This window comes from Plodia interpunctella, chromosome 21, assembly GCF_027563975.2.
Source record: "Plodia interpunctella isolate USDA-ARS_2022_Savannah chromosome 21, ilPloInte3.2, whole genome shotgun sequence".
Taxonomy (NCBI): Eukaryota; Metazoa; Arthropoda; class Insecta; order Lepidoptera; family Pyralidae; genus Plodia; species Plodia interpunctella.
In genome coordinates, this window is record NC_071314.1 from 2,621,589 (window position 1) to 2,637,943 (window position 16,355).

A 16,355-nucleotide genomic window follows, 5' to 3' on the forward strand; every position below is an offset into this window, starting at 1 on the left:
ATACATTCAAAAATACTTTTTTTTAAATGTATACGGACACGGTGACCAAAATTTAAAACATATTATATCAGAAGTCATTTTCTTTTTTTTTTTCTATAACTGTAGCAACGTCATCGCCAAGCCCAAGATGTACTTATGTTTGACAGGCCCATTGATATTTAATTGCACTAAACATAAATACGCTATTAATAAAATTATAAACTGTTAAATATCTACCATAATACCTCTAATGTGTTGTATTAAATATATACCAACCTATATAAATAAGCTGTAAGTATTTTGTATGTTAATAAAAAACATCGGAATATTGCATTGTTTTATTCTTTATTTACATTTTTAATAAGCATTTTAACAAGAACCTAACAAAACTTATTTTTGAATTACGAAATTGTTTGATTAAAAAAGGTATGTAAGATACATATTACATAATCATTTAGTATGTTTTGACTCCAACATTGACCCCAGTTTTTGTAAATAAATAGTTATATTATTAAATTAGTAGTAATTTATAAATGTTCATAATTTAACTAGTGTAAGTATATCTAATAGGAAATAATTAAAACTATTTTAGATATGTTTTAGACTTTTAAGGATATATGATTAGGCGTTGTTAGTTATAGATATGTATATTTTTAAATATGTAGAGGAATATTAATAGTAGGAAAAATTGCCCTATAAATGTAGTTTATTATGAGTTCATTATATATTTTTATACCAACACAAACGCGACTCTAAGATCGTTGATATAGTATGTTGATACGTTATTAGAGTGAGTAAAGAGATATGTATAAAAAGAGATCGCATATATCATATTGGAACTTTCATTTCTCTAAGAATTTATATTTTTACTAGCTAAAATATTTAGAAATGATTAATATCGGAAATATATATATTAACGTATAGCGCAAATATTCGTAGTCAAGTTCAAAAAAATTCAGTAGGTAAATTTGAGGCGTCATCAGCTACTAACAGCCACCGTCGCATTTTTTTTTCTTTTATTTCTACAAATGTGATGATGGCGCTAGTGTCGCCTACGTAGCGCCATAATTAAATATTTTTTAGCCTAAAATATTTACTTCTCAAACGGGAAATATTCACAAGCAATGTACAGTCGCATACAGTGATAGTGAAGATTATTCATTAGTGACGCTTCGCTGTGTGGTAACTACATTTTTTTATAAGGATGTTCAATAGGTAAGACTTTTAGAGACTGCAGTTTTTAATGTCAAGTGATATCAGAAACGATCAGGACTCGAGCCAGCCGCGTAATTTGAATTTATAATCATTTAAAGTTACCTATATTTTTTTCTTACAAGTCTTATAATGTAAACTCGTAATCGTAACATGTCCTTTTATGATTTTACAGCAAAATTAAAATATTAGGACATTATTTAAGTGGTTAATAAATGTTTTACTTAGAAAATGTAGGTTTGAACTCATATTTGATTTTTTTAAATAATATGTGTGAAGATTGGTTAGATATATGTTAGAACTTTAAGAAAAACCTACTTTATATAGATAGATACGCGACATATATGATATTACACTTATGTTAAAATAACTTCTCATGGTGTGAACTTAGTATTTGTGTAGTGGTAATATATTAATAATAAAATAGAAAGAATAAAAAATAAAATGTCAAATTAAAATCATTGCCCTTATAACAGAAATTTACGTATTATTTTCACCTGACTGCAACGACAGAATATTGCAGTATCAAAAGCACTTTACCACACAGTGAAGTACAAATCGTGTAAAACTAATTCGCGATAATAGGCCGTTGTATAAGGAGGTCTGCCGCCTCCGTGGCGTCTTCATCATCATCGTCATCGCAAGCGTCCTCTGGTTCACCAAGAGCTCGGACGAATTCTACAATGAACAAGATTTTTATGAAAATGTAATTTTCGCCACAACCTTTTATTGTTTTCAGAGCGATTTTGTTGCGTCCAATGCGTGACAAAAAAATATTTCCGTTCAGTAAACCATTGAAGTATTCCTTCGTTAGAAAACGATCCTGTGTGCACCATCAGGTCATGCTTATAATAATGCATTGGCATAGAAACTGAATCGACGTAAGAAATTTCAACTCCATAGGTGATATTTAATTAACAAAATTTGATTACAGACAAACAAACCATGGAATTAGTAGGTAGGTAGGTACTCCGTTGTACGTAGTATTTACTAAATCTATGTTATATAATCTATAAACAAATATCGGGACAGATGACACTAAATAAAAGCTTGTAAAAAGGTTCGTGCTAAGTCCCGCGTTGACATTTATACAGTCAACAGCGCATCAACCTATAACGAAATCATTGCGATTTCGCCCATATCGCATAGATATCCCTACAGGATAACGAGACATGCGGTGGACTGTACTTGTGTTATTGAAGCAAGAAAGTTTTAAATATACTAAATACGGCGAATTTCTAACAAAATCTCACCTAAGAAGTCAATGCGGCCATCTCCATCAGAATCTACTTCTTTGATCATGTCCTCGACTGAAAAAGAAACACCTTTTATAGTCCTACTAGCTTTTGGCCGCGGCTTTGCCCGCGTAAATTTTCCACGGGAACAGATATTTTTCCGGGATAATGAAAGGTACATAATACGTATAAAGCACGAAGAGGTAATAAACAAACAAACTTACTTTCGCATTTATAATATTAGTTAGGATTAGGATATCCACTATATAATAAGAATAAGCATTATTGGCGTTTTTGTTATCGTGGTACCTAAGCATACTCTGGACTGGACCCGCTTATAGACGAGTGTGTTATCGAATTGCCAACGCGTTATCATTAAAATTGGCGACAGAAAAAAATAGTATAAAAATAAAATACGATTTTTTTTTGTCGCCATGTCTAGACTAAACTTGAGTGATTTTTAGCGGATCAGATGAAGGCTATGTCTGATCGAAATCAGTGGATGAAGCCATTTTAATTAACTGAATGTCGTATCGCTTATGTATATAGTTTCGTTCATATGCCACCTCATTGGGGTGATTTTAGAGCCGACAAGCCTTGTTTAAATAATTACAATTTCTGTTAGATTTTTTCACCGCCTGACATATGCTGAATACATAGATTAAAAAAAGAAAAAATGTACTTATATGACTCTGAAGTTATCCTTTCAGTCGAATTGAATATTTGTATAAATTATAATGTTTAGTTAAGAATTGCGATAAAATAAAAACAACGACGTAACACACTTTCCCTCATTTCTCAACAGAAGTCTGCTTAAAAATATACGCTTGTTCATAATTTCTATTTGCTGTTGCCTGCAATTTTCATCAAAATCGGCCCAGTGTTTTATTAGACAAAGCGTGACAGACAGACTTGCAAATTTACAATATTACACTAAAACATAGTAAAAAATAGGATGACGGCATGACTCACTTTCTTCTTCGGACAGATCTTCTCCCAGGCACTGCAAGACAGCCCTAAGGTCAGATGCGCAGATGTACCCTCGGTTGTGTTTATCGAACACCCTGAAGGCGTCCCTTAGTTCCCTCTCCTCCTGCTCTGCCGAGGTGGTGGCGCCACCAGCGCCTGACATCGACTTGGACAAGATGCTCACGAATTCCTCGAAACTGACGTTACCGTCACCTGTGGTAAAGGACAACACTGCGGTATTTTCACGGAGAACAAATTTATTAATAGTAAAAATCTGTGACTACATACATACGCGCCTTTTGCCATATTTACCTATGCGAATAAACTGTTCTTTTTTATTATTTATCTTTCACTGGACAGAAATACTGCCTATGTCAAGTCTATATAATAGGAATAGTTATATACACCTTCTGCAGCTTGTCTTGCATCTTCTCCACCCACGCGAACTTGCCCAGACTCCTAATCACCTGGTCTAACTCCTTCCTGAAGTCCCCGTCTACTTCCATATCTTACATGAGTGCCTACCGTCACTGTCAACTACTTGCAACATCTCTTGCGGCTCGTCGACCCACGCAAACTAACCCAGACTCCTCATCACCTGGCTCAGCTCCTTCGTTAAGGTCCCTTCTCCTTTCTTGTCTTATATAAGTGATTTTGCACCCACCGTCACTGTCAACCTCTTGCAGCATGTCTTGCAGCTCCTCAACCCTCGCGAATTGGCCCAGGCTGCGCATCACCCGGCCCAGCTCCTCTTTCGTGATGGTTCCATCTCCGTCCTTGTCAAATAGGCGGAATGCTTCGCGAAATTCTGTTAAAATGTGGATATCAATGGAAGTTTCCTTAAGTACTCATAGATGTTGGTGTTACTTATCTTCTATATCTGTTTACAATGAGTTCTGATAATAGAAATAGGCGTTTTATTCTGGTCAAGCTATAGGCTAAGTGTCCGGTGTCCACTGTCTCAGCCCCGCATATCGTCACACAACGTCAGATAAATGGCAGAGAGCTGTCTTCTCTTAGTTTCACTTCGTGATTCACCTTTCATTTGTGTCCGGGTGATGCCTGTGGTCTCGTCCACGATAGAAGCCTTTCTGTCCAGGGTTGTGTCCGCCGCTGGCTTCAGGAAGGTCACCTGCCGCTGCTGCTGAGGCCGGGAGGAAGTGATCGACTGGTCTGAGAACACGCTGCATAAAATATGTATAAAAGTTATCATTAATTAACTACATAGTACCTATAAAACAAAGTCGCCTCCCGCAGTCTGTCCCTATGTATGCTACGATCTTTAAAACTACGCAACGGATTTTGATGCGGGTTTTTTTAATAGATAGAGTGTTTCAAGAGGAATGTTTATATGTAGATATACATGTCTATTAAACCCATGCGATCACGCCTAAACAACAAAATTTGTATAGTAGAAGCTAGTACAGTGTACAGTTAAAAACCCGAGGTCAAACTGCGCTGAGCTGCGGGCAACAGCTAGCATGTCAACTATAAAGTTCCCTGTCATTTCGTCTGTTTTTATATTCGCCAAAAACTCAAAAACTATATTTTTATGCGTTTTACATCAATATAGTGATTCGTGTGAGAAAGGTGTGTATGATATATTAAGTTCCGAATTCCGAGTTCCGAGATACCTACTTTACTAAACCTGACTTTACATCCCGGGGAAAGCGGAAAATCTAAAAGGATCTGACCACACATAAAAGAATAATTTTATTTATGGGTTAGACATTGACGTGCGTTGCGATACGTCGAAACCATGTAATTAGTAGGTACCTACAAAGTACTTATTAAATCCATGGTCGATACTTCATACAATTTCTATGTTCTTTTGCGTTAATTCGTCGTCGGATATCAACGTGACGGAAGACTGAGCAATGGGAACACGCTCTATACTTATTTATTTACGAGGACGAAGCCCCGAACAAAAGCTAGTTCAAAATATTTAAATATCCCATCTCAATATTTGCATATCACTCGCAGCTGCAACGAGTTTTTAAGAATTCAATTTAAAAGTTCTATCTGTCTCACAAAGATGGCCTGATCAAACAGAGGACCTACTGTTGCATTTACAATCGACCGTAAATGGGTTTGCGCCCAGAATTCTTCCAGTTTACGCCCAAAAAGCCGCAAATTTTATTACAATAGGTTTTCGTCAGACTTTTTGTGAAGAAATTGGTCGTAAACTTGCGTATCTCCGATTCTGATTAACTTAAAGGAAAAATGTGTAACAAAACACGAAGAGGTCGAGTCAGCCTTGTTAATATTTAAAAGAGAACTTCGCCGTGGCGGAGGGATATAAATAATTCTTATTATAAACTCTCGGCCAAAATTTCAATATTGAAATTGTTACGGACTTAACAATTTCCTTGGTTTGCACGACATTGCGATTGCTTATCTTCTCCCAAATTCACAAATCGAACTCACTTTATAAATGTGAAACTGAGTTTTATCACGCAAAAGCTAATCTTGTTGAAATTTCGCATAAGTAAGTACCAACCTATACATATAGTTCTTAACTATACGGAGAACAGTTTGATGGTTTCCTGCACATTGAACATTATACAATAAATTATGACAGATAAACCTGCTTATTTTTTGCATCTAAGTAGATAGTACTTACTGGATATGCATATACGACAGAAAATTAGTAAGCCATCAAATCAATACTGCGATATGATAACTTGTGATAAATACATATTGATCCAAATGTAAATACACGTTGAGATTGAGACACACAACCACGCGCTCTATTGATTGTGTATTGCAATAATTGAGGTACTATTCTAAGGCGGAACCACACGCCACCACTAAGAACTAATTAGAAATAAATATGTATTATATTATTAAAATAATCCCATGACGCATGGTTGCAGTCTTAATTTCTATATAGATTGTTATCGATATTGATAAATCATTATAATAACAACTTCTAGTCGTACCCCGGAGCTCGTTTCCGGAACTAACTAAAATTGTAATTATCAGGCTAATATTTATATCTAGCTGATGCCTGCGACTTCGTTCGCTTGGCCGAACAATTTTTGGTATGGAGTCAAAATTATGAGAGCAATTTAATTGTACAGACAAATGTAACAATACCTGTACATACAGAAGATGATAATCAAACTAAAAAAATATATTTTCTATAGTTCAGGTGTTCCAGATCTTCGATATTTATACTTCAAAAGAAAATGCTCATCAGACTGAATAACTTTTGTTAGAACGTCATTTCTATGTCTCCTAAAGTTTAGCTGTACCATCATAGGTCTACATCAGGTGTTCTAGATATTCGATTTTTATATCTCAACCGAAAATGCTCATCAGACTGAATAATTTTTGTTAAGGCGTCATTTCTGTATTCCCTATAGTTTAGCTGCACCATCATGAGTCCACATCAGGTGTTCCAGATCTTCGATTTTTATATCTCAACAGAAAATGCTAATCAGGCTGAATAACTTTTGTTAAGGCGTCATTTCAATATTTCTTATAGTTTAGCTGTACCATCATTATTCTCCATCAGGTGTTCCAGTTTTCAAAATCATTTATACCCTATATGTTGCCCAGGCTTAATAGCTATATAATAAAAAGTTTCATTCAAAGACGTGCAGTAGTTCCGAAGATTAGCGTGTACAAACAGACAGACAGATATTTTTTTACTGAGTTGCTGTGGCTTTATCGCCTAATTTTATTTTTATTTAAATTTATTCAATGTATAGGATTTTTTTTTCAACTGTTTTATTATGTGCATTGTTGTGCTAGTGGACCATCTCGGCTTCGCCCGGGCAGTAACATAAAGTTTTGAAGGAAAGTTTAGATGTATAGGTAAGGAAACCTAAACTTTCCTTAGGAATCTCACTGTCTATAAAAATCACATCAAAATCCGTTGCGTACGTAGTTATAATGATCTAAGTATACATAGGGACAGAGAGACAGCGGAAAGCGACTTTGTTTTATACTGTTTCAGATTAATACATTAAAAAATCTAATGGATTGATCAGGCGCACTAATTATACGTTCCACTCATATGTCTCATATTTTTCTAGCTGGAGTAACGTACACACTTTAGACACAGTGAACTGAAGTTATTTTCATAACCCATAAAACATACTCTGCGCCACAAATTTATTGCGTGTCACTTCGATTTATAGTAATTATTTTATATCCGACTACACTACTACAGCTCAAATGGGAAACATTTGTTATTTACTTAGATACCTACCCTCATTTTATTCGTTCGATGTTAAATATATCAAGGTGATGGAATTCGCCCAAGTGAATTTTCCAGTAACGATAATTTTCCCGATAAAACGCAAAAGACAATTTTCTTTCCTAATCTCTAAGAACATCAATCTGAAAATTTGCTTTTTTTAATAACTAGCGGCCCGCCCCGGCTTAGCTCGAGTAAAAATACAATAAATTATACACCTAACCCTTCTTCAGGTACCACACTATCTATTGGTGAGAACCGCAAGAAAATCCGAGTAGTAGATTTTGTGTTTATCACAAACAGACAGACACAGACGTGGCAGAGGAAATTTTTTGTAACAAATTAAATATGCTTATATGAATATAGCTTTATAATGTACAAAATAGTTATTTTGTTGTTTTTTTTTTTTTTTCATGTTACACATTTTTCATGTTTTTAGACGTTTTTCTTATGAACCACTTATTTACAGATATAACTCGCCTATCATCCGACACGTGACACACAAATTGATTTGTTGATGTAATATCCAAACACCAGCGCTTGACCCTTTACAAGGGTGCTAGATGTTAAGGAAAACTTTAATAAGCTCGATTCTCCTTCCGTAAGAACCTTGTCAGATTTCTTTAATGTTTACCCTCATCGCAGAAAGGCCATTTCTACGAAACAGCGTTTTTTTTTTCTTATTCAGAAGTTGAATACTTTACATCCTTATTTAAACATAGATGAACGGAAAGTTCTCGTTTTCAATATGTTTCAATAAGGACGGCAGGAACCAACCTTCACATCTATTCTAATACTGTCAATTATCAAAAATGCGAAAGTCACACTTTCACGGCTAAGCCGCTGGGCCGAATTTGATGAAATTTGGAATACATATCATAGGTAGACATAGGCGAAGTGAATCAAATATAGCCGTGGGCGAAGCTGTAAAACAAGCGGGGTGGGTGTGGTAAAATTGGTAGCGAAATTAATAATTAGCTACCAATTTACCATTTAAAATAAACATAACACCCGGTAGTGTTTCTCGTTTTTATGAAGCTTGAATCTTTTTTACCGACGGTGCACGAATGCTGGATATCTCACCTTTCTGAAGGGCTGAGGGCCAGGGCCGGCGGCTCCCTGCTATTGAGGCGGGAGCAGTCGTCGGGAGGCCCCGGCTCTCCCCCACTGCTGCTTGTTTGTCGAGTCTGGAAATAAAATAATTTTTATGCTGACAGTATCTAGACACTCAGAAAAAACTCGAGTATCGAGTTTTTTCTATTATTATTAGAATACCGCCTTACTTGGAGGTTTCATAGGTAATAAATATGCAATGTAAGATAATTCGCGTCAGCATCTGTCTGCGATCGGCCATCGGCGGTATAGTGTAGGAGAAATTGGCTTTTCTATATTTTGTAATTTCACAACCACGTACTCATCTATTTACGCAAGGTCATATTATATATGTATTCATAACTGCTACAAATGGCTACAATGCTACGAAAGTGCTACACAGTCTACGCTACGCGCTACGAAAATCTAAGTTTCGTAGCAGGGACCGGACAAGCCGTTCGTTTGCTTAATCCTTTGAAAAGCTTTCTCATATTCTTGTGTAACCTGGTCAATGGCTAACCCAATCCAATGACTATCCCATATGGTGAGGCTAACCCTTTCAAAGGATTTCCCATATGATATGGCTAACTCTTTCGAAGGGGTAACCCGTTCGCTATAGCGCTTGTAATAAATTATACACATATACATTTCTCTTGAATCTTTATATTTTTAAAGTTGCACTGTGGCTCTCACCATGATGCCCTTGAGCTGATTCACCAGCGGCGAATCAGCGAAGAAGTTGTTCACCGCGGAGAATATGTTTGTTCGTGTGCTCGTCGCGACAGGCAGGCGTTCCCACGCCCGCCAGATGTACTGAAACAACAAGCCCTGTTACATACTGCGCTCGTTAACGTTGAAATATTTCTCAGACCGTTTTTCGATCGATGAGGCCGCGCTGTCATCATAATTTTTCAAATTTCACACATAATTTTACCAGCTGACTTTAAAATAATTAATCTGTACTGTGGTAATGTCAATTGAATGATTGATTTTGGAAATGATTCCTTCTATGGAATTAGTAGAACGGAGTACCTACTATAATTCCATGTTCCTTCCTCAAGAAAATTAATGGATCATAACAACAGCGCGGTCGCAGCGGTACTGTTTTACGAGAGAAAGAGAAGAATTTTTCACAAAACATTTCTGTCCTAATTTTGTATCTTACAAGCATCTATTCAGTTTCAACTGTCCCTATGTTTGTTTGTAATGAAATCTTGCAATCAATTTCAACCACAATGCATTATTATTATAAGCATGACCTGATTGGGAGTCTGAAACGGTTCTCCGACAATTGTTTCGTCTACGAACGTTTCGTCGACAGAATGTTCGACATCGGGCGTTTGAACGACAGAACCCTTCATCTACGAACGAGTCACCGACAGAATAGAGGAGACATTCTGTTTCGCAGACGAAGCAATTGTCGGTGAACCGTTTCAGACTCGACCCGACCTGATACGCTCAGAATAAGAACCTAACGGTTTACTGTCAGCTACGAAAACGTTTTATATATTGATTGACGATGATGATTGATTGTTAATAGGTACTAATGTGATAAAATGATCTAAAAAAATGATGAATACAATAACCCCTTGCAAACTGACCGACTTCAACTCAAGCAGCAGGTAGCACATGTTAAAACATTTTCCACTTTTGGATTTAAAAATAAGTAACTACTTTTTTATTTCACTACGAGTATTTTGTTACAATTCGGTACATTTTTCGGAAAAAACGATATTTTCATTCACACTAATTTTGTTCGAGAGATTCACTTCAAATAACGTGAGAATGGCACTTGAATCCTAAACATATCAATCAAAAACCTTCATATAGAGATTAGATAATATACCTAGTTCGTATACGTGTGATCATAACCGCTCGCTTCTTGTCCCATGGGAAATCACATTCGCTTTAACAATTTACATTTGATTTCCACTATTCCCTTTGCCTTTGTCAAATACCCCCGAAACTACCCTTTTTACGCGCCGATCAAAGGAAAAGGAATGTAATATTTTTCTTTCTTGACTGGTTCCTTTTTTTCTTTTTCGTACATGTAAGGCACAGGAACGTAAAACGTATGTAACTTATGCTACTAGTTATATATAAATTATATAAATGACTGGATATGAATATCAGTATGAAAATGATTAATGGTTTGTTTGTTATTCGATCTCATAGAATTGCTACTTATACAAGATAGATTTCGATGGGTACACGGGTATATAATCTAGAATAGAATTCGTACGAACGAAGAAATACCGAAATAAGTTATTAGTGATATTACTATTGTTCCTGTCAAGCCTGAATCCCCCCAATGTTTCATCATTTTATAGATCAACTGGATTTAAGGTGCCAAAATCGAGAATCGCAATCCGTAATGCTAATGGTAGCATTCTGATTCTCGATTCAAAGCACCGAGTAAATATATTCCACTAGATAGAATCGGTGACTAATCCTAGTTGCGCCATTCTCCATGTCTTTTAATTACTTAACTTTTGGCCTAATCGATTTAACCCGATGTTTCAATTTGTACGCTAAAACAAAAGGATCCCAGTCCATTGATCATACTTGAGAAGTCATTATTTAGTGATTAATCTTCCTAAGAAAATGCGATTCGTTCATCTTCTGCGATCAATCAAACTGTACCGAGCAGGTTTTCACAAGACATTTTCCCTTTTTTAAAAGTAATATTTATTATTAAAAATTGTTTTAAGTTTCCATATAATACACTGCAAGCATTTAGTGCTAAAAAAAATACCGAAGTAAAATCAATATTAGTATTGTCCGTATTGAGGTAATTTTTCTTATAATAACTTCAATCTTAACTTCTGAATTTATTGTTAGTTGCGACAGTAAAGCCTCTAAATCGTTAAAGATTTTTATTGAGTGTATTTTAAACATGCTATGAAACTGGGTCATCAAAGTAAGACTTGCTTCTATATAAAAATCAAATAAAGCAAAATGCAATCACTGTAGGTTTATTACATAGTGACTGCACATCGAGTTGAATTTATTTACTTAGAATTTTGTCTACGACAAAAAAAATATTATGTCTATCTATAGTATTTTGAGGTGTTCTAATGATCATATTTTTTGAAACAGGAAAGAGAAAATAGGTAGGTGTAATGTAATTGCATAATAATATGGACAATTTAAAAAGCATTCATAAATTACTGACGGAATTATAACAAAAATTCTAACTGGATCGGGGCGTAGCTAGCTCAAGCAACACTGCTAGAGTATACTCATAAAACTATGAAAAAAAAATCATCTAGAAAATATATTCTCCTGTGTCTTTTTTCCTGTGGAAAAACCCCAGAAAAACACAAAAGAAATATATTTAAATCTAATTTACGAAATATAGACGCATAATTCTGGTATTATTTTGAATTTCAATGGGTAAGTGGGTGATATAGCAATTTTTTTAAAGGAATTAGATTGTCCATTGTCTGTGCACGCTGATTCTTTTTTTTTGAGCATTCTCCTTTGTTATTTAACATGAGACAAAGATGTTTTGGTAAGAAGGAAGCTAAAGTACAGCCATTTAGTATTAGGAAAAAACGCCTTCGTAAAATTGCTTTTTTTTCCCTTTATTTATTATGATTTTTCTAGGTTACTACAAGGTTGTGCTTGCTTACCTTTTAGGAGATCGTGGAAGATTCTTCGAAGGTGGGGTGGAGGCGACGGTGCCGAGGCCTGGGAGGTCAGAGGCGAACTGAAGAGATGATGGAACCGTGGCTGAACCATTGCGCATGCGTATCTAGCTAAGGTTTAAGTGAAATTTCGTTAACGCGATTTCCGTAATAAATATTATACGAGAATTAATTTTTCAAACATTTTTGAAATTCACAATCGGTCACATCACATGTGTGAGGGAGATTGAGAAATGAGAGATTCTGTAAATTTATGATTTAAATAATGTTATTATTTATATATTAATGTATTATATTTCCTTGTGATAAAATAAAGATAGAATTATACTTTAGTGAAACGTAATAACGACGCAAAGGAAGTTTACCAACTAACCAGTCAATTACCTATTGTCCCTATTAAGAACAAAAAAAAAATCCAAAAACATATATTACTGGAAGTAAGTATATGTAATTTGTAAACATGTGAAAAAAAAATTATTTTTGTATTAGTTTTATATGATGACTGCTCAATTAGTACTAGTACGGAGAGTAGTGGCCAAAGGTCAGCATCCCATCTAGCCAATGTATAAAGCAGATGTAAACATGTATTTGTGCCTAGGCTAAGTTATTGTGAAATAATTTTTTTTTATATTATAATATTATTATAAAATATGTACTGCTTTGGTATCAAACAAATTTTAGAAATAAAGCTTCATGCAAGCACAATTCGTTCAGTGATAAGTGATGCGCCGTGGACCGATTTTAAAAAGGTCAATGAAACTAGGCCTTATCCTTGCCTAAATACAATGTGTAAGCAAAATATATACAGTTAACTCTACAGCAATAAAATACACAAGCACATACTTCCGACCATTTCAGTCGATATGTTTGTTCGAGAGGTCTGTAATTAAAACTTGTACTTATTGTTATTACCCGACTACAAAGGAATGGTATTGTTTTGCGCGTATCTTGTATGTATGTATATTTATGTGTAATATTCTGTAATCCTCATTGATGTATCCATTACCTACAATGGTCTTAGTTTAGTCCAAGAGTTCTTAGAGGTGACGTTAAAAAAAAACAAACATGGCGGCTGTGCAACGTCATTGGACTTGGTGATTAACATATTTTTTTTCGAATACTACAATAAGGGTAACAAATTAAAAAGCTCAACGTAAGGATATTTTTTTTTGCATGTTTTATAGATTCTAATATTAATATCATGTTTTTATCCGTTGCGGGATAGACTTGAGTTTAGACATTTTCCTACAGAGGTAGAAGTGAGATTCTGAAATAGTGATACTGCTCGGGACGTGGGCTGGTTCATTGAATGTTCTTCTATCGATTCTTGACTAAGAATGGTATCAATTCAATATTAAGTCTATCTAATACTTCTATCAAGTTGATACATCTAGGTACTGAGTGTTATTGTGTTTTGTCTCGTTCGGTCTATGTCAAATATCGTACAGTGCAATAGTGACAAAACATACCAATATATAATTACCGTGCTTTAATTATTTTTATGAATAAGAAGGGTAAAGATTACTGCACGACTTAATAGTTAACTATACGTGAAAATGTAGTCTTCTGTAGTCATTAGGCAATCAGTTCTATCAAACAAATCTAATATAATGATTGGACTCTGCACTCCAATGTTGGTAAATATTGGTTAATTTTAGGCTCATATGAGGCTATAGTTGCATGTTTTTTACTTTGTAATGACTTAATATTACGATTAATAATTACATAAATTAAAGATAAAGATTATTTATTTGTAAAAAAATATGAGTTTACATTTTTTTACAATGTGGTGTTAAAAGAAGTTTCACCGTCCACGGGTATGCAAAATGAAATGGGGAGCATGCTATTATCCCACAAAACAAAATGGAATAAATAAAAGTAACTAAATTAACTAAATTTGTATCTACCTATCATTAAAAAAATCGTTCAAATTATAATAACATTTAACAATCAGCAAGGGTGCTTTTTAAATAAATTTAAATTCTGATCTTTAACTTGTTGTGGAATTTTGTTATAAATTTTACTTGCCATACATACAATACTTTTACTGAGTAATGACGTTTTAGAAGGGTGTAAACATAGTATGTTAAAATTAATACAAGAAAAGGTGACGCCGGAATTATCCCTTTTTTAGTTACTAAAATATATTACCTAGTTACACCACAGATTATACTATAACACTAGTAGTTATACATATAATATTATAATATCTTTGAGTTATACCAATATAGTTAGTTACAACCAAAACTAATAAACGAATTTGTCCAATCGTGAAGCTGAAGACAAGTCAATTTAATTTAGAACTTTGGTGAGCGAACTTGACGGTTGGACAGAATGCAGAATGGGAATAAGTTCCTAAAGTCGGTGGAAACAAACGAGAAACTAGTACGTGGCATTCTAACTTGAAAATCTAGAGCAAAGGTTAAATGGCCATTACTAGCTTTTGCCCGCGGCTTCGCCCGCGTGAGTTTCCCACGGAAACATTTACCTATTTTTCGATACCCTGTATCCTTCTCCACACTCCAAACTATATGTATGAATGAAAGAAGATTGGATAAGTAAATAAAGCGTTAAGCTAACAAACTTAATTTCGCTTTTATAATAATTTTAGTTAGGATTAACTAGTAGATTCCCGCAACTCCGCCTGGGGTGTATCATGTGTATCGGGTGCGTTTGTACTAAACTTTTTGCCCGTTTGTGGTAAACGTTAAATAAATAGACTGATATGTACCTCTATTAACGACCTCGGTGGTGCAGTGGTAAAGTACTTGCTTTTGGACCGAGAGGTCTTGGGTTCGATCCCCGGTCGGGTCATGATGGAAAATGATATTTTTCTGATTGGCCCGGGTTTTGAATGTTATATATATATATATATCTACTACATTTTCGTCTCCACTTCGCACGGTCGTTGACATCTCTAGTTGCTAGACCAGCGCAGATACAGCTCTTATCTTCCTCTACTTCTACTATGTAAGCCTTTCTTGGCTTTTCTCTTCTTTTTCCAGCTTCAATTGAATATTTTTGTCTTCTATAAAATATAATCAAGAAATTATAAATATTATTATAAAGATCTATTCTCTTTCAGACTTAATTTTTTCATTCAAAATACTATATGAACTTGTTTTGCATGTGTCGTCGGTATTGTTTACTTATCGAAAGTGTCAGTTCGTTGATAAAACGTAGCACTGGTGTCAGATTTTATCAAGAAGAATTGACAAAAATATTGCAAACAAGTTGCTTTTCATAAGATATAAAAATAGAAATGATTTATTTAACAATAATTATTATTAATCAAGTGCATAGAAGAACTCTTAATCGTTATACAGTCCTTTTTACCACTTATTGTTCATTTCATTCATTCACTATTAACACCGTACGATGCGTATGTTCGTGGGTTCGTATTTAAATTGATAGTCAAGTTGTGTCAGGGAGCCATTCATTCAGGACTGCCTTCCCCTATTACTGCGGGGAGTTAGGGGAAAGGGAACGAAGTAAACAAAATTAAATAGGGTTGTGCTTGCTTGCTGTTCTTAGTTAGGCAACTCTTGAAATTCGCCAAGTAATTATTTAGTAACAATGTTTTTAAAACTACATTTTCTCATCTCATCGCACAAATTTCTTCATTGCACAACAAGATACATATTGAAGGCAAATGAAAAATGCATTTATTTACGGCAATAATAAAAAATTAATAAGAAAAGAAAATATTGCTTCGACAATTTTCCCTACATACCTACGGTTAATTTATTTATTTTGTTTATTTAGTTATGACATCCACTTAGTATATATCTATATATCAATAATGTAATATAAATATTGCCTTGTTTAATATTTTAAACGCCCTGGCCCGAATTGACAGAAATAAGAGTGTCGATATCACACTCGAGGCGACATTTCGGAAATTTATTTCAAATATTGTTATTGTTTGTGACATTTTATTACAATGATAACGAATACACAAGATGAACTTGGATCTGTGTTAACTAAAACATCAATCTGATAAAAACGACC

General features: G+C 34.6%; 1 protein-coding gene across 2 annotated transcripts; it reads right to left on the reverse strand.

Moving 5' to 3' along the window:
- Positions 1 to 68: 68 nt before the first annotated feature.
- On the reverse strand, positions 69 to 12,424 carry LOC128679207 (neo-calmodulin-like). 2 transcript variants are annotated; one of them, XM_053761284.1, is made up of 8 exons: positions 12,330 to 12,424; positions 9,388 to 9,507; positions 8,686 to 8,789; positions 4,434 to 4,579; positions 4,060 to 4,203; positions 3,399 to 3,608; positions 2,445 to 2,501; positions 69 to 1,869 (listed from the first exon to the last, which is right to left on the reverse strand). In XM_053761284.1, exons 2-8 carry the CDS (start codon positions 9,388 to 9,390, stop codon positions 1,760 to 1,762), a joined length of 774 nt encoding a protein of 257 aa, XP_053617259.1. In that variant the 5' UTR covers positions 9,391 to 9,507; positions 12,330 to 12,424; the 3' UTR covers positions 69 to 1,759. The 2 variants fall into 2 exon arrangements, with proteins under 2 accessions (XP_053617259.1, XP_053617258.1); XM_053761283.2 differs by lacking the exon at positions 12,330 to 12,424 and adding an exon at positions 10,296 to 10,432.
- Positions 12,425 to 16,355: the final 3,931 nt, after the last annotated feature.